This window comes from Orcinus orca, chromosome 5 (assembly GCF_937001465.1).
Source record: "Orcinus orca chromosome 5, mOrcOrc1.1, whole genome shotgun sequence".
NCBI classification, from domain to species: domain Eukaryota; kingdom Metazoa; phylum Chordata; class Mammalia; order Artiodactyla; family Delphinidae; genus Orcinus; species Orcinus orca.
Window position 1 is genome coordinate 82057822 of NC_064563.1, and position 26232 is coordinate 82084053.

At 37.1% G+C, this 26232-nt stretch overlaps 3 protein-coding genes across 3 annotated transcripts in view; 1 reads left to right on the top strand and 2 right to left on the bottom strand.

Annotated features, from left to right (window-relative positions):
* The window catches only part of SLC15A2 (solute carrier family 15 member 2), a 779020-nt gene that overhangs the window by 298882 nt on the left and 453906 nt on the right, over positions 1-26232 (bottom strand). The window lies entirely within an intron of this gene.
* On the bottom strand, positions 3695-5645 carry ARGFX (arginine-fifty homeobox; the record flags this gene model as incomplete). Its single annotated transcript, XM_012536273.3, is given in 4 exon segments — positions 3695-4256; positions 4259-4670; positions 5494-5607; positions 5610-5645. Coding segments are annotated over 4 exon segments (720 nt in total), but the record flags the coding sequence as incomplete, so codon positions are not given.
* Positions 20449-26232, top strand: part of POLQ (DNA polymerase theta) — a 114660-nt gene continuing 108876 nt past the window's right edge. Inside the window, exons 1-4 of the mRNA XM_004278543.3 lie at positions 20449-20900; positions 21379-21558; positions 23514-23644; positions 25096-25252. Coding sequence (XP_004278591.1) covers positions 20729-20900; positions 21379-21558; positions 23514-23644; positions 25096-25252 — 640 coding nt within the window. The 5' untranslated portion in view covers positions 20449-20728. The remainder of the gene's footprint in view (positions 20901-21378; positions 21559-23513; positions 23645-25095; positions 25253-26232) is intronic.

Below are 26232 nucleotides of genomic sequence, written 5' to 3' on the forward strand. Positions count from 1 at the left end.
CTTTGGAGAAATGTCTATTTAGGTCTTCTGCCCATTTCTGGATTGGGTTGTTTGCTTTTTGATATTGAGCTTCATGAGCTGCTTGTAAATTTTGGAGATTAATCCTTTGTCAGTTGCTTCATTTGCAAATATTTTCTCCCATTCTGAGGATTGTCTTTTGGTCTCGTTTATGGTTTCCTTTGCTGTGCAAAAGCTTTGAAGTTTCATTAGGTCCCATTTGTTTATTTTTGTTTTTATTTCCATTTCTCTAGGATCTAACTTGTTTTCTAGCTATGTTCATTTATGTTATATTCCACATATAAGTGATATCATATGGTATTTGTCTTTCTCTTCTGACTTCACTTAGTATGGTAATCTCTAGGTCCATTCGTGTTGCTGCAAATGGCAGTATTTCATTCTTTGTTATGGCTGAGTAATATTCCATTGTGTATATATATACCACATCTTCTTAAGGCAGTTGTCTGTTGATGGGCACTTGGGTTGCTTCCACGTCTTGGCTATTGTAAATAGTGCTGCTATGAACATTGGAGTGCATGTATCTTTTCAAATTAGTGTTTTTGTTTTTTCCAGATATGTACCCAGGAGTGGAATTGCTGGATAGTATGGTAGTTCTATTTTTAGTTTTTTGAGGAACCTCCATATTGTTTTCCATGATGGCTGCACCAATTTACGTTCCCACCAACAGTGTTCAAGGGTTCCCTTTTCTCCACATCCTCTCCAACATTTGTTATTTGTAGACTTTTTGATGATAGTCATTCTGACAGGTGTGAGGTGATATCTCATTGTGGTTTTGATTTGCATTTCTCTGATAGTTAGCAGTGTTGAACATCTTTTCATGTGCCTGTTAGTCAGCTGTATGTCTTCTTTGGAGAAATGTCTATCCAGGTCTTCTGACCAGTTTTCAGTAGGGTTGCTTGTTTTTTTGATATTGAGTTGTATAAGCTGTTTGTATATTTTGGATATTAACACCTTTTTGGTCACATCATTTGCAAATATTTTCTCCCATTCCATAGATTGTCTTTTTGTTTTGTTTATGGTTTCTTCTGCTGTGCAGCAGCTTTTAAGTTTAATTAGGTCCCATATGTTTATTTTTGCTCTTTTTTCTTTTGCCTTAGGACTGATCCAAGAAAATATTGCTATGATTTATGTCAAAGAGTGTTTTGCCTATGTTTGCTTCTAGGAGTTTTATGGTTTCATGTTTTACATTTAGGTCTTTAAAGCATTTTGAGTCTATCTTTGTATGTGGTGTGAGGGAATGTATTAATCTCATTGTTTACATATAGCTGTCCAGTTTTGGTATCAGGATAATACTGGTCTCAAAATGAGTTAGGAAGTGTTCTCTTGTTTTTTAGACGAATTTGTAAAGGATTGTTAATTCTTTAAACATTTAGTAGAATTTAGCAATGATGCCACCTGGGCCTGGACTTTTCTTTGTGGAAAGTTTTTAATTACTAACTCAATCTCTTTACTTGTTAAAGGTCTATTTGCAGCATTTCTATTTCTTGTTGAGTCAGATTTGGTATTTTGTGTCTTCCTAGGAATTTGCCCATTTCATCTAAGTTATCTAATTTGTTATACAAATTATAAAGTAACACAAATGTTCATAATATTTATTTATAATGCTTTTTATTTCTGTAAGGTTGGTAGTTACATCCCATTTCTGATTCTAGTAATTTGATTCTTCTTCCTCTTCTCCCTTGTCCCCTTCCTCCCCTTCCTCCTCCTCCCCTCCCCCTTCTCCTCCCCTTCATCTTCTTCTTTCTCTTCTTCTTCTCCCTCTTTTTTCTTCTTCTTCTTCTTCTTCTTCTTCTCCTTCTCCTCCTCCTCCTCCTCCTCCTCCTCCTCCTCCCCCTCCTCCTCCTCCGCCTCCTCCTCCTCCTCCTCCTTCTTCTTCTTTCTAGCTTGCTTTGATTTCATTGGTTTGTTCTATTGCTTTTCTATTCTCTATTTCATTTATTTCCACTTTAGCCTTTATTTCCTTACTTCTGCTTGTTTTGGATTTATTTTGCTCTTCTTTTTCTAGTTTCTTAAGGTGAAAAATTATTAATTTGAAAGCAAAACTATGGAGACAAGGATCAGTGGTTGCCAGAGATTAGGGGAGAGGAAGGGATGGATAGGTGGAACACAGAGGATTTTTAGGGCAGTGAAACTATCCTATATGATACTATAATGGTGGACACATGACAATTACCTATTTGTCAAAATCCATATAATGTACAACACTGAGAGCTAACTCTAATGTAAACTATGGACTTTAGGTGATAAAGATGTATCAGTGTAGGTTCATCAGTTATAACAAATGGACCATTCTGGTGTGGGTTGTTGAGAGTGGGGAAGGCTGTGTGTATGTGGGAGCAGGGGCTATATGGGAAATCTCTGTACTTTCTGCTCATTTTGCTGTGAAATGAAAACTGCTCTAAAAATAAAGACTATTAAAAAAATAAAACATAATTTTAAAAAAAACAGTAAGCAAAAAACCTCACAACCTAAGGGCCAATGTCTCTTGGTCTTGTTTATGATTTCCTTTGCTGTGTCTGCAGTCTTGCCCTTCAAGATCCCTCTGTGATGACCCAGAATGTGATGGGTAACAAGACATTCAAACCTGCTACTGCTACTATCTCTATTACTTTCCCCCAGTGAATGCTGATACAGTTATTGTTATTATATAATGTATGCTACCAGATTATTCACCTAATTTCTCCCATGCTCGATTAATCACTTAGAAATGTCCTTTTTACTTTCTAAATTGAGAGAGAGGTTGGAGTTTCTTCTAATTAAATTGCCTTATGATCAAAGAATGCTGTTTGTATGTTATTGAGTTTGTTAAGATTTGCTTCGTGGTCTAATATGTAGTCATTAGGTACTTGAAAAGAATGTGTATTCTCTACCAGCTGAATGCGGAAATCTACATACTTTCATTAAATCAAGCCTATTAACTGTACAGTTAAAATCTCTACCCATACAAAATTTTTATTCATTTGACCTATGGATAAAATCATCTATTATGATTATGTATTTGTTAAGTTTCCCCAAGAGTTTTGTTAATTTTTACTTCATATATTTTGGGAATATGTTAAATGTATACAAATTCAGAATTATTATATCTTTCAGGTTAAATGTTCCCTTTATCCTTGTCTAATATACTTTTACTTCCAACAAAATGTTTTGCCTTAAAGTTTAATTTGATAGATATTAATATAACTATGCCAGCTTCCCTCCTATTTAAAAAAAAAAGGTTGATTTGAGAGCTTATTCTTTAAATATAGGCTTTTTCAGCTATAGATTTCTTTCCAAGCACTGATTTAGCCTCATCCCATAAGTTTTGGTATATTGTGTTTTTGTTTTCATTCATCTTCACATATTTCCTAATTTTCCTTCTGATTTCTTCTTTATTGGTTATTTAGGAGTGTGCTTTTTAATATCCATATATTTGTGAATTTCCTGAATTTTCTTCTACTATTGATTTCTATTTTCATTCCATTGTGTTTGGAGAACATGCTTTATATGATTTTAACGCTGTTAAATTGATTATTTTATGGCTTCAAATGTCTTTTATTCGAACATTTCCAATGTCCATTATTAAGTTTTAAACTTTTCTGTACAGAGGTCTTAATTTTCTTAGTTAATTCCTTGATACTTTATATTTTTCATTGAGAGGTACTTATCTTATGTATTTATTATTGCTTTTGAGAAGTGCCATTAATTTTGTTCATTAATCATATAGCTGGAAAATTAGCTTAACTGTCATTCTAAAAGTCTGTTGAAAATGTAAGTTTATAAACCTGCTGACATTAAAAGTGGATGACCCCTAAATGCTACTGACCTTTTAAAAAGTCAAAGATAGTTTTGGGAAGAGGGAATTTTGCAGCCTCATTGGCCATCAAAGGGACTAGGAAGTCCTCTCCAGGGAGAGTTGTGGGGCTGATTGTGTAGTACTGAGCTATACTTGCGGGAAACTCCTAGTTTTTACAACATTTCCATGGAAATCCAAGTAACACTGAGCCAGATATTTGGGTTAAAAGCAGGCAAAGGAAAGAGCATGTACAAGATGCAAGAAGATCCTTTTTCAATACTGTCTGATATTTATTAGTACTTTGATCAGCAACCTCCAAAGTGTGCCATACTGAAGGGGTTCTGGAATTCCAGGCTGTTTCTTAGACTGTAGGCTGCAAAGCTCCAGCTTGTCATACTGAAGCAGGTTTGCCCAGGAGATAAACCTACAGCTGGATCAGCAAAGAGGCTAAGAAAGGAACTCTATTCTAACTGGGCTTTGTCGGCGAGAGATAATGATACAGAGAATGGAAAGAAGAGCTGGCTATCTCATCCTCATCAGGAAAACTGTACAGTTCCATGATTTGTGCTATGTCATAGGCATCAGAGTACAAAGCAGGAACTGAGGCCACTAGCCTCTCCAACTGAGGATCTTGCATTTGGACATCACTTGTAGCAATCTCAGTGATTATAGAGTCCCTTGCCCAATGGAAAGGGTCTAAGGGCTGAGGTGAGTGGGAGCTATAAGAATCTGAAACTGCAGGGAGAAAAGAATGAGGACTGGTTGATGCTGTGGGCACATTCTTGGCTGGAAGGACCTGGTTCGGTGGCTTCAGTGATTGCTGCTCTTGTTGCCACTGCTGCTTCCTCTTTTTGAACTGCTGATTCCTGAACCAAATCTGGGAGTGGGGGAAGAGAGGTTATGGTCTGTTACTGGAGAAGGAGTTTGAGGCTTCTCCTGGGTGAAAAAAGTCAGATTATAACCCTCATGTCCTCTCCAAATCACTATGATACTGAGTTCTGAGAGAGCAGAGGTAGGTATGAATGGAGTCAATAGGAACAATGAGGGATCAAGGCTGGGACCCAGAGGAAAAAGAAAGAAAAAAAAGGAGGGTATGTCTCAGAGGTTGTGCTGGGGGTTCAGAGAAAGGGTCCTGAACTCTAGAGAAGAGAAGGAAGTTCAGGGATGTAGGGAGAGGTGGAGAATTTGAACTAAGGGATTTTCAAGGATTATTTTAGAAGGCCTCTTCAGTGAACAATATTCTAACAAAAATTTGGGGTCTTAGCAGACTCAGTTGTTGGAGAAGTTACTTGTCTGTTGGTAATGTTGTGAATAAATGATTGCAGGGTTTTGCTAGAGAAGTTCCTAAGTAAGAAGTCTGTCGGGATGAGAGTCATTTCTCTAATTTGAGCTCTTTCGTACCTCTGGAGTTCTAATTCCAGTTATACTATGTATTATCTCCGTGACCCAGTCACTTGGCTCCCGAAACTCACTTTTCCACATCCTTTAAACTGGATGATAATAAAGCCAACATATACAATGTGCCCAGCTCAGTACTAGCACACAGTAGGTACTCAATAAATGAAGTGTTACTACTTCATTGTGTTACAATGAAGTAACAATGTTACTTCTTCATTGTGTTACAGAGGGAATTTCCAGGCTGAATAGTAGAATGTAATTTGGATGGGGGCTCAAAGCACACCTCAGAGGATCAGACAGACCTTTATTGGTGACGCTGGTAGGTTGAGTTTTAAAGCAAGTTCTCTCTGGAGGTTTTTATCTGGAAACATATTGCAGCTAAACAGAGCCTCCAACTCTTCATGCTGTGTGTGTGTGTGAATGAGGTGCGTTCATGAGGCTTCTTCCATTTTGCTGTAGAGCAGAGATGGAGAGGAGGTGGTTACACTAACACAATCCCCTTCCCACTCAGATCCCCAAAATACCACAACTGTGAATTTCCCATGTCTTCCCCCCAACCAGGCTTGGAATCTAGGAGATAAAGATCCCAGGTCTTGACTCTAGGAGGCTGAGCCCTGTGTAACAGCACTCTGTCCTCTGTTTTCTGAAATTTGGTTTGTCCCTGCTAGGAAATGTTACCTCTTCAATTTTCTCTGTACCCAGTCTGTCTACCCTGCCTAACCTCAGGACAGTGGACAGTGGTTTCCCTTGTCTTCTTTTCCATATTTTGTTTCTTTTAGAAACTGGGAAAAAACCTCATGTCCCTGTGCCTGAATATATAACACACTCTTCAAAATGGGTTTCCTCTTCTCATTTATTTATTCAGGAACCTAGTCTATCTCATCTAGAAAATGGGTTTTTTCTTCTCCAGGCTTTCTGAACCTCTATTCTTTGCTCTTCTGAGAAAAGGTTCATAAGAAATGAGACATAACTAAATATGTGGAGACAATTGAAAATTTATGGAATATTTTTAAAAATGGCAATGGAGAGAAAAAGGAAATTTTCTAAGAAAATACAATTACCAAAATTTGCTGAAAAAGAACTGCAGACACTGAATGGACTAATAACCATTAAAAGAACAAGTAAGTTATAGAATTCAAGGCAATGTTGTGCTAATTCTCCTGCTATATGCCCATTTCAGTATAAGGAAGAAGAGTCTTCACTTGGTCCTCACTTCTGTATTTGAAGTTCCTAACACCAACACTAAAACCAGACAAGAATATACACTACCAACAAAACTATAAAACTAATGCTACTTATGAACACACACAGAAATAACTTTTACACATATATTTAATATAATCACATATTTAAATGTACATATTCCTAAACTTATAGTATCTAATTTATTTTTGAAGTTCATATATATTTGAAATCAAATATATAAAATATTAATTTATAATTATTGATTTTTTTCTACTCACATTTTACAAAAGTATTCTATTCAAACTGTTTGCATTTACCTTAAATAGCCATATCTTCATCAACACTCTGATCCTCTTCTTTTTTTCTTTTTTTGGCCATGCCACGCAGCATTCGGGATCTTAGTTCCCCGACCAGGGGTCGAACCCTTGCCCCCTGCAGTGGAAGCACGGATTCTTAACCACTGGATAGGCAGGGAAGTCCCCTGATCCTATTCTTTTAATTAAATAGTGTAGTTTTACCAGGCATATAATCTTTACTTTGAAATAAGTTTTTTGTGATACAGCACTTTCGGAATACGTTTATGAAATGCTGTTACTAGGAATTTTGTTTTAAGTTACAAGAAACTTATATAATATTAAGATAACTCTTTTGCCCCCACATTCATCCTGTAGGGGTGCATTTGCGATCTCTACAACTTACTAGTTACCATATTGCTTTAAAACAAGACAATGTTTTATTCATGTATTTGTGTTGTCATGTATGGAAATAGTACAAATTTGAAACCATCCTTGTTCCCCAGCCACCCAATTACTCTCTAGAGCTCTTTTGTATAGTATACACTACCCAACATGGCTGTCAAACACAAAAATGTGACTAGTTCCACCAAGTACTGAATTTTTAATTTTATTGAATTTTAATTAATTTAACTTTAAACACTGGTTTTCAATCCAGTTATTGGGAAGCTTTTTAATATGCTTAGAACAACTTGCATATGTGAATCTACTCTTTCAACTGTAAATTTTATGAGCTCTAAATGCAGAGTAAGTATTTCTGATGAAAATTTAGCATTTACATTGAGATATGTTGGTAAGTGTAAATTTTTCACTGGATTTCAAAGTCTTGATATGAACAAAAGAATGTTGGGACTTCCCTTGTGGTCCAGTGGTTGAGACTCCACGCTTCCACTGTAGGTGGCACAGCGCAGGTTCAGTCTCTGGTTGGGGAACTAAGATCCTGCATGTGGCACAGTGAGGCCAAAATAAAATAAAAATTAAATTAAAAAGAATGTAACTATCTCATTGGATTGTATATTGTCTGTTTAGCAGAAAGATGTTACAAGTTAAGATGTTAAATCCTATGTGATATATACAATGTCTGATTTAATTATGTATTAAAAATAAAGGCTTTAAATTTATTATCTATTTGTGTATTAAACACAACATATAAAAGTAAATTAAATAAAAAGCTCACAGGTGATAAAAAAGGAAAAGACTAATCTTTGTGTATGTATTTACCTTTTTACCTATTTACCTTTTAAATTATTTTAAGCTTTTACCTATTTACCTTTTAAATTATTATCAGCTTGCTTTTGTGTTTATTTGTAATATTATCCCTTTTAGTAAGGCTATAACAATTTTTTGCCTCAAAGATTTATGCCTATATCTTGGTGTAAGAACCAGACTGTTCTGACACTTCCTTTCTTGTGTTTATCAAATGGATCTTGAAGCTGCTGATTGTCTGTGGCTTCCCACTTATCTGTGCACAAAGATGCAGAAGGAAGACAGCAAGGAATCATCAGGGCTTAAGAAGATGAGAACCCCCCAAACATCAACAGGTATACACTGGAAGGTTCATCAGACCATTCTGCGAAAAGTCATCTGTGAAAAGATGCTTTTAGACGTACAAAAGTTGAAATAATCCATTACCAGCAGTCTTGCACTATAGGATATGTTAAAGATCATCCTTCAGGCAGAAGGAAAACATCATATATCTGAAAGGATTTGCATCTGGAATATATAATAAACTCTTGTATCTCAAAAATAAGAAGACATATATTCCAATTAAAAATCCTTTAAACCTAATTAATAGATTTGAGTAAGCTTTTCACCAAAGAAGATATATAAATGAAGATGCGGAAGAGTGTGGAGAAATTGGGACTTTCATACAGCAATTGGAAATTACAGGTGGGACTGTTAAATGATATAGCCACTTTGAAAAACCATCTGGCAATTTCTTCCTAGGAATCTACCCAAGGGAATAAGAACATTTATCTATGCAAAGATGTATACCCAACTATTCATAGCAGCATTGTTCATTATTGCCTAGTTGGTAACAATCTAAATCTCCTTATTGAATGAAGACACCAACTTTTTGCATTCATACAATGCAATACCATTCAACAATAAAAGTAATGGATTACTGATGCATTGTATACAACATGAATGAACCTCAAAAACACTATGCTAAATGAGATGTATACTTGCTAAGATTAAATAATAGACCCATGAAATTATACTATTCTGTTGTGGTTTTGTTTTTTGGCCACGCCATGTGGCTTGTGAGATCTCAGTTCCCCAACCAGGGACTGAACCTGGGCCACAGCAGTGAAAGCACTAAATCCTAACCACTACACCACCAGGGAACTCCCCTCTTTTTTTGTTTATATTTTCTATATAATAAAAAGTGGAAATAAGTAAAAAAATGTAAACTTCAGCAATTATTTTTTCAAAAAAGAGAGGGTTTCACCCTGAGATGGAACTTTGATGAGTAGGAACTATGTTTGTTAAGATAAGTGGCTAGAAGTGGAGTGGAGATTCAGTAATCTCTGAATCATTTATGTTTAATAGTAGAAATTTTGCTTATCAACTGTACTTTTCTAGGAATGTGGTCATGAGCAGTTTAAACTCTTCACCTCAGTTTCATCAATGCAATCCCTATCAAACTACCACTGGCATTTTTCACAGAACTAGAACAAAAAGTTTCACAATTTGTATGGAAACACAAAAGACCCTGAATAGCCAAAGCAATCTTGAGAACGAAAAACAGAGCCGGAGGAGTCAGGCTCCCAGATTTCAGACTATACTACAAAGCTACAGTAATCAAGACAGTATGGTACTGGCACAAAAACAGAAAGATAGATTAATGGAAGAGGATAGAAAGCCCAGAGATAAACCCACGCACATATGGTCACCTTATCTTTGATAAAGGAGGCAGGAATGTACAGTGGAGAAAGGACAGCCTCTTCAATAAGTGGTGCTGAGAAAACTGGACAGCTACATGTAAAAGTATGAGATTAGATCACTCTCTAACACCATACACAAAAATAAGCTCAAAATGGATTAAAGATCTAAATGTAAGGCCAGAAACTATCAAACTCTTAGAGGAAAACATAGGCAGAACACTCTATGGCATAAATCACAGCAAGATCCTTTTTGACCCACCTCCTAGAGAAATGGAAATAAAAACAAAAATAAACAAATGGGACCTAATGAAACTTCAAAGCTTTTGCACAGCAAAGGAAACCATAAACAAGACCAAAAGACAACCCTCAGAATGGGAGAAAATATTTGCAAATGAAGCAACTGACAAAGGATTAATTTCCAAAATTTACAAGTAGCTCATGCAGCTCAATTAAAAAAAAACAAAAAACCCAATCCAAAACTGGGCAGAAGACCAAAATAGACATTTCTCCAGAGAAGATATACAGACTGCCAACAAACACATGAAAGAATGCTCAACATCATTAATCATTAGGGAAATGCAAATCAAAAGTTCAATGAGATATCATCTCACACCAGTCAGAATGGCCATCATCAAAAAATCTAGAAACAATAGATGCTGGAGAGGGTGTGGAGAAAAGGGAACACTCTTGCACTGCTGGTGGGAATGTGAATTGGTACAGCCACTATGGAGAACAGTACGGAGGTTCCTTAAAAAACTAAAAATAGAACTACCATACGACCCAGCAATCCAACTACTGGGCATATACCCTGAGAAAACCATAATTCAAAAATTGTCATGTACCAAAATGTTCATTGCAGCTCTATTTACAATAGCCAGGAGATGGAAACAACCTAAGTGCCCATTATTGGATGAATGGATAAAGAAGATGTGACACATATATACAATGGAATATTACTCAGCCATAAAAAGAAACGAAATTGAGCTATTTGTAATGAGGTGGATAGACCTAGAGTCTACCATACAGAGTGAAGTAAGTCAGAAAGAGAAAGACAAATACCGTATGCTAACACATATATATGGAATTTAAGAAAAAAATGTCATGAAGAACCTAGGGGTAAGACAGGAATAAAGACACAGACCTACTGGAGAACGGACTTGAGGATATGGGGAGGAGGAAGGGTGAGCTGTGACAAAGCGAGAGAGAGGCATGGACATATATACACTACCAAACGTAAGGTAGATAGCTAGTGGGAAGCAGCCTCATAGCACAGGGATATCAGCTCGGTGCTTTGTGACCGCCTGGAGGGGTGGGATAGGGAGGGTGGGAGGGAGGGAGACGCAAGAGGGAAGAGATATGGGAACATATGTATATGTATAACTGATTCACTTTGTTATAAAGTAGAAACTAACACACCATTGTAAAGCAATTATACCCCAATAAAGATGTTAAAAAAAAACACAAACATAAACGTAAAACAAAAAATGAAATAAGAAACCTAAGCCCTAATATCAATAATTACATTAAATATATATGGTCTAAATATGAAAATTTAGAGACAGTGAGTGGCAGAGTAGGTGGGGAGGAAACGAGTCAACTGTATATTCTATACAATAAACTAAGTTCAAATATAATTACATAAGTTGGTTAAAAATAAAAGGATAGAAAAGATAAAATGCAAACATTAATCAAAAGAAAGTTGGAGTGTCTATCTTAATATCAGATGAAGTACAGAGCAAAGCCAAAAAATTTTCAAGGACAGAGAGGGACATTACATAATGATAAAAGGATCAATATACCAAGAAGACATAGCAATCCTAAATGTGTACATATGAAACAACAAATGTGAAGCAAAAACTGATAGAGCTGAAAGGAAAAATAAACAAAACCAGAATCATAATTGGAGACTCCAACATCTCTCTCTCAATAACTGACAGAACAACCAGATGCAATAATTAATTCCCTCAAAGGACTGTAGTAAAGATTTATGGAACAAACACCTGAGACCTTCAATACTCATCAGCAGGATATACAAAGTCAACCATAATAGACATGATCTCTGACTTTATGGAGATTATGTCTAGTGGGGAAGACATAATTAAACAGCCATGTTCAAGTGTGGGTAAATGGAGTAGTGGAAATTCAGGCTCCTATGGGAGTTAAAAGGGCTTCTTTTTTTTGGGAGGATTTTATTTAATTTATTTTTTTTATACAGCAGGTTCTTACAAGTCATCCATTTTATACACATCAGTGTATACATGTCAATCTCAAACTCCCAGTTCATCACACCACCAACCCCACCCACCGCTGCTTTCCCCCCTTGGCGTCCATACGTTTGTTCTCTACATCTGTGTCTCAATTTCTGCCATGCAAAACGGTTAATCTGTACTATGTTTCTAGGTTCCACATATATAAGTTAATATGTGATATTTGTTTTTCTCTTTCTCACTTACTTCACTCCATGACAGTCTCTAGATTCATCCACGTCTCTACAAATGACCCAATTTCATTCCTTTTTATGGCTGAGTAATATTCCATTGTATATATGTACCACATCTTCTTTATCCATTCATCTGTCGATGGGCATTTAGGTTGCTTCCATGACCTGGCTATTGTAAAGAGTGCTGCAATGAATATTGGGGTGCATGTGTCTTTTTGAATTATGGTTTTCTCTGGGTATATGCCCAGTAGTGGGATTGCTGGGTCATATGGTAATTCTATTTTTAGTTTTTAAGGAACCTCCATACTGTTCTCCATAGTGGCTGTATCAATTTACATTCCCACTAATAGTGCAAGAGGATTCCCTTTTCTCCACACCCTCTCCAGCATTTGTTGTTTCTAGATTTTCTGATGATGCCCATTCTGACTGGTGTGAGGTAATACCTCCTTGTAGTTTTGATTTGCATTTCTCTAATAATTAGTGATGTTGAGCAGCTTTTCATGTGCTTCTTGGCCATCTGTATGTCCTCTTCGGAGAAATGTCTGTTTAGGTCTTCTGCCCATTTTTTGATTAGGTTGTTTGTTTTTTTAATATTGAGCTGCATGAGCTGCTTATATATTTTGGAGATTAATCCTTTGTCGGTTGATTCATTTGCAAATATTTTTTCCCATTCTGAGGGTTGTCTTTTCATCTTGTTTGTAGTTTCCTTTTCTGTGCAAAAGCTTTTAAGTTTCATTAGGTCCCATTTGTTTATTTTTGTTTTTATTTCCACTACTCTAGTAGGTGGATCAAAAAAGATCTTGCTGTGATTTATGTCAAAGTGTGTTCTTCCTGTGTTTTCCTCCAAGAGTTTTATAGTGTCTGGTCTTACATTTAGGTTTTTAATCCATTTTGAGTTTATTTTTGTGTATGGTGTTAGGGAGTGTTCTAATTTCATTCTTTTACATGTAGCTGTCCAGTTTTCGCAGCACCACTTACTGAAGAGACTGTCTTTTCTCCATTGTATATCCTTGCCTCCTTTGTCATAGATTAAGTGACCATAGGTGCGTGGGTTTATCTCTGGGCTTTCTATCCTGTTCCATTGATCTATATTTCTGTTTTTGTGCCAGTACCATATTCTCTTAATTACTATAGCTTTGTAGTATAGTCTGAAGTCAGGGAGTCTGATTCCTCCAGCTCCGTTTTTTCCCCTCAAGGCTGCTTTGGCTATTCAGGGTCTTTTGTATCTCCATACAAATTTTAAGATTTTTTGTTCTAGTTCTGTAAAAAATGCCATTGGTAATTTGATAGGGATTGCATTGAATCTGTAGATTGCTTTGGGTAGTAGAGTCATTTTCACAATATTGATTCTTCCAATCCAAGAACATGGTATATCTCTCCATCTGTTAGTATCATCTTTAATTTCTTTCAACAGTGTCTTATAGTTTTCTGCATACAGGTCTTTTGTCTCCCTAGGTAGGTTTATTCCTAGGTGTTCTATTCTTTTTGTTGCAATGGTAAATGGGGGTGTTTCCTTAATTTCTCTTTCAGATTTTTCATCATTAGTGTATAGGAATGCAAGAGATTTCTGTGCATTAATTTTGTATCCTGCAACTTTACCAAATTCATTGATTAGCTCTAGTAGTTTTCTGGTGGCATCTTTAGGATTCTCTATGTATAGTGTCATGTCATCTGCAAACAGTGACAATTTTACTTCTTCTTTTCCAGTTTGTATTCCTTTTATTTCTTTTTCTTCTCTGATTGCCGTGGCTAGGACTTCCAAAACTATGTTGAATAATAGTGGTGAGAGTAGACATCCTTGTCTTGTTCCTGATCTTAGTAGAAATGTTTTCAGTTTTTCACCATTGAGAATGATGTTTGCTGTGGGTTTGTCATCTATGGCCTTTATTGTGTTGAGGTATGTTCCCTCTATGCCGACTTTCTGGAGAGTTTTTATCATAAATGGGTGTTGAATTTTGTGGAAAGCTTTTTCTGCATCTATTGTGATGATCATATAGTTTTTATTCTTCAATTTTTTAATATTGTGTATCACATTGATTTATTTGCATATATTGAAGAATCCTTGCGTCCCTGGGATAAATTCCACTTGATCATGGTGTATGACCCTTTTGATGTATTGTTGGATTATGTTTGCTAGTATTTTGTTGAGGATTTTTGCATCTATATTCATCAGTGATATTGGTCTGTAATTTTCCTTTTCTGTAGTATCTTTCTCTGGTTTTGGTATCAGGGTGATGGTGGCCTCATAGAATGAGTTTGGGAGTGTTCCTTCCTCTGCAATTGTTTGGAAGAGTTTGAGAAGGATGAGTGTTAGCTCTTCTCTAAATGTTTGGTAGAATTCACCTGTGAAGTCATCTGGTCCTGGACTTTTGTTTATTGGAAGAATTTTAATCACAGTTTCAATTTCAATACTTGTGATTGGTGTGTTCATAGTTTCTATTTCTTCCTGTTTCACTGTTGGAAGGTTATACCTTTCTAAGAATTTGTCCATTTCTTCCAGGTTGTCCATTTTATTGGCATAGAGTTGCTTGTAGTAGTCTCTTAGGATGCTTTGTATTTCTGCAGTGTCTGTTGTAACTTCTCCTTTTTCATTTCTAATTTTATTGATTTAATTCCTCTCCCTCTTTCTCTTGATGAGTCTGGCTAATGGCTTATCATCTTTGTTTATCTTCTCAAAGAACCAGCTTTTAGTTTTATTGATCTTTGCTATTGTTTTCTTTGTTTCTATTTCATTTATTTCTGCTCTGATCTTTATGATTTCTTTTCTTCTGCTAACTTTCGGTTTTGTTTGTTCTTCTTTCTCTAGTTCCTTTAGGTGTAAGGTTACATTGTTTATTTGAGATTTTTCTTCTTTTTTGAGGTAGGCTTGTGTAGCTATAAACTTCCCTCTTAGAACTGCTTTTGCTGCATCCCATAATTTTGGATTGTTGTATTTTCATTGTCATTTGTTTCTAGGTATTTTTTGATTTCCTCTTTGATTTCTTCAGTGATCTCTTGATTATTTAGAAAGTATCATTTATCCTCCATGTGTTTGTGTTTTTTACGTTTTTTCCCCTGTAATTGATTTCTAATCTCATAGGGTTTTGTCTTTTTTTTTTGCGGTACGCGGGACTCTCACTGTTGTGGCCTCTCCCGTTGCGGAGCACAGGCTCCGGACGCGCAGCCTCAGCGGCCATGGCTCACGGGCCCAGCCACTCCGCGGCATGTGGGATCTTCCCGGACCGGGGCACGAACCCATGTCCCCTGCATCGGCAGGCGGACTCTCAACCGCTGCACCACCAGGGAAACCCCTCGTAGCGTTTTGATCAGAAAAGATGCTTGATGTGATTTCAGTTTTCTTAAATTTACTGAGGCTTGATTTTTTCCCCAAGATGTGATCTTGCCTGGAGATTGTTCCATGTGCATTTGAGAAAAAAGTTTATTCTGCTGTTTTTGGATGGAATGTCCTACAAATATCAGTTAAATCAATCTGGTCTATCGTGTCATTTAAAGCTTGTGTTTCCTTATTAATTTTCTGTCTGTAGGATCTGTCCATTGGTGTAAGTGAGGTGTTAAAGCCCCCACTATTATAGTGTTATTGTTGATTTCCTCTTTTATAGCTGCTAGCAGTTGCCTTATGTATTGAGGTGCTCCTATGTTGGGTGCATATATATTTATAATTGTTATATCATCTTCTTGGATTGATCCCTTGATCATGTATTGTCCTTCCTTGTCTCTTGTAACATTCTTTTTTTTTTTTTTTTTTTTTTGCGGTACGCAGGCCTCTCACTGTTGTGGCCTCTCCCGTTGTGGAGCACAGGCTCCGGATGCGCAGGCTCAGTGGCCATGGCTCACGGACCCAGCCGCTCTACAGCACGTGGGATCTTCCCAGACTGGGGCATGAACCCGTGTCCCCTGAATCGGCAGGCGGACTCTCAACCAGTGCGCCACCAGGGAAGCCCTCTTGTAACATTCTTTATTTTAAAGTCTATTTTATCTGATATGAGTATTGCTACTCCAGCTTTCTTCTGATTTCCATTTGCATGAATATCTTTTTCCATCCCTTCACTTTCAGTCTGTATGTGTCCCTAGGTCTGAAGTGGGTCTCTTGTAGACAGCATATATATGGGTCTTGTTTTTGTATCCATTCAGCAAGCCTGTGTCCTTTGGCAGGAGCATTTAATCCACTCACATTTAAGGTAATTATCAATATGTATGTCCTTATTACCATTTTCTTAACTGTTTTGTGTTTGTTTTTGTAGGTCCTTTTCTTCTCTTGTGTTTCCCACCTAGAGAAGTTCCTTTAGCATTTGTTGTAGAGCTGGTTTGGTGGTGCTGAACTCTCTTAGCTTTTGTTTGTCTGTAAGGCTTTTGATTTCTCCATCGGATCTGAATGAGATCCTTGCCGGGTAGTGTAATCTTGGTTGTAGGTTCTTCCCTTTCATCACTTTAAGTATATCATGCCACTCCCTGCTGGCTTGTAGAGTTTCTGCTGAGAAATCAGCTATTAACCCTATGGGAGTTCCCTTGTATGTTATTTGTCATTTTTCCCTTGCTGCTTTCAATAATTTTTGTTTGTCTTTAATTTTTGCCAATTTGATTACTATGTGTCTCAGCGTGTTTCTCCTTGGGTGTATCCTATATGGGACTCTCTGCACTTCCTGGACTTGAGTGGCTATTTCCTTTCCCATGTTAGGGAACTATTTGACTATAATCTCTTCAAATATTTTCTCGTGTCCTTTCTATCTCTCTTCTCCTTCTGGGACCCCTATAATGTGAATGTTGTTGCGTTTAATGTCGTCCCAGAGCTCTCTTAGGCTGTCTTCAATTCTTTTCATTCTTTTTTCTTTATTCTGTTTCATGGCGGTGAATTCCGCCATTCTGTCTTCCAGGTCACTTATCCATTCTTCTGCCTCAGTTATTCTGCCATTCATTCCTTCTAGTGTATTTTTCATTTCAGTTATTGTGTTGTTCATCTCTGTTTGTTTGTTCTTTAATTCTTGTAGATCTTTGTTAAACATTTCTTGCATCTTCTCGGTCTTTGTCTCCATTCTTTTTCCGAGGTCCTGGATCATCTTCACTATCATTATTCTGAATTCTTTTTCTGGAAGGTCTCCTATCTCCACTTCATTTAGTTGTTTTTCTGGGTTTTTACCTTGTTCCTTCATCTGGTGCATAGCCCTCTGCATTTTCATCTTGTGTATCTTTCTGTGAATGTGGTTTTTGCTCCACAGGCTGCAGGATTGTAGTTCTTCTTGCTTCTGCTGTCTGCCCTCTGGTGGATGAGGCTATCCTGCATCCCACGTTTCTGATCAAGTGTATTTTCCAGCTGTTTCTATTTTTGCCAATCACTTCCACTCATGTGAGAAGCACATAGTTTTTTTTATTGCTTTTTTCTTCCAGTTTTATTGAGATATAATTGAAATACAATACTGTATAAGGTGTACAGCATAATGATTTGACTTACATACATCATGAAAAGATTATCACCATAAGTTAATAAATATCCATCATCTCATATAGATACAAACAGAGAAATAGAAAAAAAGTTTTTTCTTGTGATGAGAATTCTTAGGATTTACTCTTTTAACAACTTTCAGATGTAACATACAGCAGTGTTAATTATATTTATCATGTTGTACTTTACATCCTTGAGAAGCACAGAATTTATTTAGTCTGGTTAGATGTTTCTGTTTTAGTCAATTCACAATTTAGTTTGTGTAAATTTCATTTTTTCATATAACCTCTGCAATTTCAATGGATAAACCACTCTTCATTATTTGTGCAACTTACTAACATAATCAGATGACATCTTTGAAGGTACATCAATTGTTATTGAGTTTCCTTTACTTCTGTCTTTAGCAATATTAGGCCAAACAAGAAACCACTTCTAGAACAGCACACTTTCCTTAAAATTCTGGATGTTATATAAAAAATACTTCCTTTAAAATTCATGACTAAACTGGTAAAATCAGAGATTTCCTTGTCAGTCAAATAATTTGACATTTGACTCCTTAATAAAAGGAGTAAGTAGAGAAGTGAAGCATTAGAATCAAAATTTTCCATAGTGATGTCTGCTGATCCCTGGTGGTCTAGAGTATGGATTTTAATGGATTATGTGTTCTGGGGGATAGGAATATGGTGTTCCTAGCAGGGTGGGTGGTAAGATCTAAAATCCCCTGTATAAAGCCAAAACCCCAAAACGACAGCTCCCTCAGAAAGTAAAGCAGAGAAATATCTCTTCTGAACATTGAGATGGTGAGTGTGGAAGCTGTCCAAATCTGGCTCTGGTGTCTAACATTACTACTTCCATATCTTAATAAATGCCAACCCAGAGATTACATTTAAAATGGGCCAGAACTGATATGTCTCCCAGGTAGCTGGCAGAAATATATTCAAAAAAATTTTCAAGGTCTTTAATGCAGACCTTAAGGAATTACCACAGATACAATTCCAAGGAATCCAAGCTCACAGTTAAAAGACAGGTGGGAAATACTTCAGGTGTATTAGCTTTAATTATTATGGTAACTATTAGCACAAAAAAGTTTAACATTTTTGAGAAGTAACCTTCTATTTTCTAAGAGTTTTTTTTACATCTTTATTAGAGTATAATTGCTTTACAATGGTGTGTTAGTTTCTGCTTTATAACAAAGTAAATCAATTATACATATACATATGTTCCCATATCTCTTCCTTCTTGCGTCTCCCTCCCTCCCACCCTCCCTATCCCACCCCTCCAGGCGGTCACAAAGCACCAAGCTGATCTCCCTGTGCTATGTGGCTGCTTCCCACTAGCTATCTATTTTACATTTGGTAGTGTGTATATGTCCATGCCTCTCTCTCGCTTTGTCACAGCTTACCCTTCCCCCTCCCCATATCCTCAAGTCCATTCTCTAGTAGGTCTTTGTAAGAGTTTTTTTTTAAAATTAGAAATTTATGTTGAATGTTTGAAGTACATTGTAAATTTTAAAATATTCTCTAGGCTTTTTAGAAGGATGACACAAACCATGCCTTTCAATTTCTTCGTAATTATTTTTCTCACTTGATCATAGTTCACCTAATAAAAATAGAATAACTTTGTGACAGAGATTTCTTTGGTTTATTCTTTTCCCATCGAAGTGCTGGATTTATATTGGAAGCAATATTAGAATATTTATATAGCACTTTCTCTGAAGAGCACTTATTATGTGGTAAGCACTTTACACCTATGACTATCTTAGTGCTAATAATAACCAAATAGTTGTTACTCTTATTATCTCCATCATATAGATGAGGAAAAGGAAGCTCAGGGGGTTAAGCAAAATCACACAGCTACTAAGTCTTCAGACAAAGACTGATTGGCTACAGAGTTGCTGCACTGTTGACCCCTATGCTACACTGCATCTCTGAAAGATCTTCCATGACTACAATCTAAATTAGGATCCTTTTATATCTTTGATAGCACTCTATTCTTTTTTGCCTGAGCAATAGTACAATTTAAAATTATCAATTAATTAATTAGTTTAATGTTTGTCTCCTCTAGTCTCTTTCACTTTGAGAGCAGGAGCCATTTCTTCCATTTCCCTGCCATATACCCAATGCCTAGCACGTAGTAGACACTCAATAACTAGTTGAGTGAATGATTTCAAGAAAGGTAACTAAGAAAAATGTTTCCTTCATGGAGTAATGTCTCCATCTTGTGGAATTTTAGAATACTGTCCCCAAATTTTTTCTTTCAACAAGGAAGGTTTCACAGGAGAAACGATTCTCCTATTTCCCAGACTACAAGTCCGGTAAATATGAGAATTTTTGTTGTTGTTATTGGACTGGTCCTTTTGAGACTTTTAGAGCTGTAGAAAAGCACCACCCCTTCAGGGCAGGCCTTTCCCTGACTAGATTTGCTTGGTGAAACTAATTGTGCAACTGGGTAATTAACTGGCATCAGTTTAAGTCCAGAACTCGTTTGATTCTACCTTGCCAAAGGTAGAGCACAGATCCATTAACAAACTCTTGGCTCCGAATGATCACTCGGGCACATCCAGAGCCCCTTCTATGCAGCGTTCTACTACCTAAGAGGTCTATCGGCCGCAGTCCCTATCTCTCCATCACATATTCCTCACAGCGTATGATGGCTAAAGTAGAAATTGTGTACAGAAATAACCTCTGCCCTACCATCTGTAAATCAGTTATACATATACATATGTTCCCATATCTTGTTATAAAGCAGAAAGTAAAGCAGGAGTAAATTGCACTTCATTCTAAATCCTAAATTTTACTTGTATAATATTTTGCACATATAATTTGTAATAATTGTTTTAAAAATGCAATATGTTAAATAGAGCTACTTCTCTACCTATTATGGGCAGTTCATTTTATGAAGTTAACATAAACTTGCTATTTAAACCAGACATGGACAAAAAGAAAAGGAAAAACTTTAAGCCAGTATGATTATAATTGGAGATTATATATACTGAGTCTGGTTTTTCCCCCCGTTTAATCTAGGTCCAAGTCTGGTTCTCTTTCACTATCCGACAACCGAGGTGACAGGCCGGAGGTCTACGACACCAGCGAGAGCCCCTCCTTCCCCACGATTCTATGGTCCTCAGGTTACTCTCGTCACTGGGAACTCTATGGTTCCGGGGCGGGCTGGGAGGCCTGAGTTTGAAAGCCGTGGCGGGAAGATGGCGGCCGCACCTGTCGCCAACTTCCGTTTCTTCCGAGCGGGAGGACGGTGGGACTGTGCCTTTCCCTGAATGGCCGAGAATATTTCGCGATGAATCTGACTCGCTGGAGTGGGAAACGACGACGTTCAGCACCAGGCTCAGACTTCTTTTCGGGAAGTGGCGGTGACAGCCCCCTGCTCCTCTCGGGGCCGGTGCTGAGCCCGCCTCCGGGCCTGAGACGCAGCCTGAAGGACCGCGGCCGCCCGCCGGCCAGAGCTGCAGGTACTCCCAGGCACTCCGTGGGCAGCGGGCGAGGTAGGCAGCTCAGCCGGGCCACTCGTCGGGAGGTGTCCTCACCGCGCGGAGCTCGCGCGTTTGCACGGCCTGCTAGGCTTCTACTCCCCTTTCTCAGTTTGTGACTAGGACCTGGTGCGGCACGTCACTTTCTATTGACGTGGAAGAGCTTTCAGTCCATATTCAGCGACTGTCTGGTAGTAATCTTCAAGTGGTTTCTGGGTCTTTTCGACCTTTATTTACAGAAACAACTTACTAGCTGGCCAAATCTCATCACCTGTAGGGAATTCACTCCTAATAGTGCCCAGTGCTCCTTACAGATCCTTATATTGTATGTGTTTTATGTCAGGATGTACTTTAAATAGCCTCTTTACAACACATAGGAATCCCAAAACACAGTGGAAAGCAAATTACTGAAGTCTTATGTTAGAACTAAATTCAACTATTTCCTTTTTTTTCCTAAAAGGGAAATGCAAGCAGACGTTTCCTGACGATAAAGTAGACAAGCTGCTATTGGCAAATTGGGGGCTTCCTACAGCGGTTCTGGAGAAATATCACAGTTTTGGTGTAAAAAAGATGTTTGAATGGCAAGCAGAGTGCCTTTTGCTTGGACAAGTCCTGGAAGGAAAGAATTTAGTCTATTCAGGTATTCAAATTTGTGCAAGTTAATTTCTCTACTATTTTTAAGACATTATTAATGTAAAGGACACTCTATTGAGGTAAGGTGGGTGAGAGAGTGCTTTATAACTAGAGAAAGTCTTAAAATATTTGAAAAGCAGAGTTTCATCATATGCATACTTAAATTATGAAAATTCCATTAGATGGTAGGGTGGGGGAAGGCAAAAACCGAACAATTTAAACAGAATTATCTGCCTACCATTCCTCTCAAAAAACATGTGTCCCAGAGCTTCCCTGGTGGCGCAGTGGTTGAGAGTCCACCTGCTGATGCCGGGGACACGGGTTTGTGCCCCGGTCCGGGAAGATCCCACATGCCGCGGAGCAGCTGGGCCCGTGAGCCATGGCCGCTGAGCCTGCACATCCGGAGCCTGTGCTCCGCAACAGGAGAGGCCACAAGAGTGAGAGGCCTGCGCACCGCAAAGAAAAAAAAAAAAAAAAAAGAAAAAAAAAACATATGTCCCAGAGTGAGTGTGCGGTATGAGATGTAAATATGCTGTTCCCACAGTTGATCTCAGTTGCTTTTCAGTGTGTGAACATTTTATGTTATATGTTTCTCAATTGACCTGCTTATACAGGATTGTATATACAAAACCCTATGTAATATACTTTATGAAAGGTTTATATGGGCTTTCAAGACCAACTTTGACTTACATAATTTTTAACCGTCTGTGCTTAGTATACTGACTTTAGAATCTAATCACTTGGTAAGATGTACGTCCTTTGTATCAGTTTTCTCTGAAATTGTGAGTCATCCAGATTTTCATTATGGCTGCCAAAAATGATTAGAGAGTTAACTATCAATAGATATAAGTTCAGGCTGTTTACTGACTGTGTAACCTTGCAAATTAGTTGAGAGAGAGAAGCAGAGGGAGGGAGGGAGCGAGCGCCTACGCGCACAGAGAGCATGAGTGCCAGGGTGTGGGCTTAGAAAAGTTTTTGGCATGTAGGAAATACTCAGTTAATGCTAACTAGTGGCAGTTGGTGGCATTGGTAGAATGGCCTGACCGTTTCAGTTGCTTAAACAAGAATTTGGGTGTCATTCATAACTCTGCTCACCAACTCACATTAATTAATCACCAAGTGTAGTGTCTGTTACCTCAAATGTCTTGATTCTGGCTACTACTCTCTGTTCTTAGGTCCATTACCTAGTTTACTATCATCTTCTAGATTATGCAATAGTTCTCTAACTAGTTAATCTTTTCTTTCTGCTCTTGCTTTGCTCCTGCAGCCAAAAGTGATCTCTCTAAAGTATAAATATGATTTTGTCATTCCTTTTCATAAAACTCACTAGTCACTCTGCATTGCTTTCAGGATAAATTCCTTACATGGTAGGATTATAAAAGTCTTCTCCATGTGGCACTTTCATATGTCTGTTTTCACTCCCCTACTTGTACTTTATACTTCAGGCTTACTAAATTACTTGCTATCATCTGAACGTACCAGGCTTTCCTCTAGAACTTTACACATGCTGTTTTTTTCTGCTTGGCATTCCTTTCTTCTTGCCTTCTTTGCTCTCATAAGTTCTGTTTCCATAAACTTCCTTACAGCTCTTCTCCCTCAACTTCTATCATAGCTCCTATCACAATGTATTAAAGCTTTTTATCTATTTCCCCAAAGCAGGGCTTTTAACTGTTCAGTACTTAAAGGAAAGGATCTTTAGGTATAAGCTAGGTACTCAGTAATATTCATCATTTATTTGATGTAAAGATTTATTTGTCTCTATTTTCACTGTGAGAGTATTTAGAAACCTGGTTTAAAGTCAGGGGCATTTCAGGGTATAAAGGTTTCAGATGCTAGCTGGGGCCTTAATGATAGTTTAGCCTTGGGCTATTTAGTTACTGGATATGATTTAAAACATTTATTAATGCAGTGTATCAAATATTACTTCTTTTTGTGATAACCTTGCCGAATAACTTGTTTTAGCTCCTACAAGTGCTGGGAAGACTCTTGTTGCTGAACTACTTATTTTGAAGCGGGTCTTGGAAACGCGGAAGAAAGCTCTATTTATTCTGCCCTTTGTCTCTGTGGCTAAAGAGAAGAAATACTATTTCCAGGTAATGTTCTTTTACTAAGTTTGAAATTGTGAAAGGCCTGTTATTGGCAGCTTCGGCTTTACTCATTTAAAATGGAATTATAAAAGCAACTGGAAAATAAAATTTCTTTTATTACATCCCAATGTAGCTTTAAAAGTTGACCATTTATGAGGGGAAACTTTTAAATTACTGCATAAAGGAGAAAGGGCCATTAAATCAAAGAGCAATCGGAGAAAATTGTGTAAAAATTTATAAACTTTTCCTTAGGAAATAGGCAGGGTACTTTAATTAGCATATAAAAGTGCAAATTAAGAATCAACCTCTTAAGTGAATAGTAGGACTAGACTGAAGCATGGAAAGGAAGTGTGTTTGAGGAAGCATATCCCATCCTGATGCAAGGCCATTTGGGAACGTTAGAGGATGAAGAACAAGATCCATTGGTGCTTATGTAAAGCTCCAAACCTGTGTTTTCTTCTCCTGTTCTCCTGCAAAAATGAATGACAACAGTATACATTTGTGTGACGCTCACTGGTCTTTAAGGTATTTTTACAAATACAATATTTCATTAAATAGAATAAATTTATTCTGATTTCTGCAGTGAAAAAATGTGATTTTGGAATGCCAAGATTATTGCAGTGGTAATACAAAAAATCTGAGTTCTAGTTCCAGTTTTGTCACTACCTGTGTCTTCAGGCCAGATACATAATCTGCTGGGCCTCAGTTTTTTCACTGGTAAAATGAAACTATGGGGTTAACTATGGGTTAACTTAGTAAACACTCAGAAACATTTTATTGAATGGACAGCTCTAAAATTCAATGGTTCTATAAATCTTTTTAACAGTTATTTCAGAGGTCAAATAGCCAACCAAGCTGGTTTTACATGGTAACATCCTTTCAACTTAGACCAAAGTAACAAAATGATGATCTTTTTTACTGAGAAGGTATGTTAGTTAAAAGTTAAACTAAAAAAATTAACATCAAAGTCCCATTGCATTTGACTTTTGAAACCTTTTCTTCTGTTATATAAAAAACTAATCTTTAGGGGGATAATGAGAATATTTTCCTCACGAAGTATAAATTTCTGAAAATATTAAGTTTCTGAAAATATTACATTAATGTTAAAGAAAGAGTGAGTTTCTTGCTTGTTTATTAGATTAAAAATGTTAGTGCTTAAGGTAGTTTTTCTTTAATTTTAATTTCTATAAAGAGCTCTTAGAACTTATTTGATTAAGTATGCCATTTTATTTGACTCTGTCTTAACAGAAAATCTCTGTACTGAGTTTTATCAGTTCTGAACTTCTTATTTTTAGTATATGATTCTAAAAAGAACCAGTGTGCCCTGACCAGGAATAACTAACAGTAATCTGATAAATGTATTTGAATACTTATGTCTATGTTTTGGGAAAGAACCAATTTAAGATTCATGAATTTCAAATATTTTCTCCTGTATTTTTCCTTTTTACTCAATTTAGAGTCTGTTTCAGGAAGTAGGAATAAAAGTAGATGGTTATATGGGCAGTACCTCTCCAACAGGGCATTTCTCTTCTTTGGATATTGCTGTCTGCACAATTGAGAGAGCCAATGGTCTGATCAATCGCCTCATAGAGGAAAATAAGATGGATCTATTAGGTAAGCAAATAAGAAAATAAGTATATACTTTCTCTTGCTATTTTTGATAGAATGGAGTGAAGCTGTTGTGATTTCTGTATGACTTATGTTTTATTCTGTTGTCTGTCATCTACTTCTAGAGGTGAAAATTGGCATCTGTAATGTTAGGAACTCTGTAAAAAAAAAAAAAAAAGTTTTGCATCCTACTGATGTTATTGACTCTACTTCCTTGTATTTTTGCACTTTACAAAGCATAGGGGGTATGCTTGAACCCTCAAGTCATTTCTCATTGCTTCTTTCCTATCTAAAGTTTACCAGGAATAGAAGGAAGCACCTGCCATCTCTGCAGTTAGTGTATATATGTATTCATTATCATATTCTGGTACTGTGGTATCTAGATTAGGCCTGGACCCAGAGGCTACCATTTAGCAGGCAAATGGTAGGGAGCTATAGAAACTGGCACTGTATTTGAGCTTGGAACTTTTCTACCTTAATCCTTTTTTTTTTTTCCTTTTCCAACCACTTGGGAAAGCCCACTATGTAGAGGTAGCAACAGGAAGAGAATGGTTATAGCAGCAATAGAAGCTGCAAGAATATCAGTTAGCTACTCATTGTTTTCCTGGTGAACGTAAATGGTAAAGTTAGGGTAGGGTAGGGGTGGGGAGTAAAATCAAAGATTAATGAGACACAGGCTCCGCTCTATAAAGCTTGGAGAGAGAAATCACATTCATCAGTTTGTATCAGAATTGTCAGATTGTGTTATATCAGATTAAGTGTTATATCTACTATACCTAGCACAGTTCTTGGCACACTAGGTAGAATAAATATTCTTTGGATGGATGAATGAATGCTGAAATAAGTCATCATACAATATGATTTGGAAATAGCTTACTGATGAGGAAAAGGATCATCATGTACCATTAGGAAATAGTCTGAAAGGTCTTTATTTTTGTAGGGGGATTTGTGGGGGGGACACTAGTGCACATGCAAACTATGATATT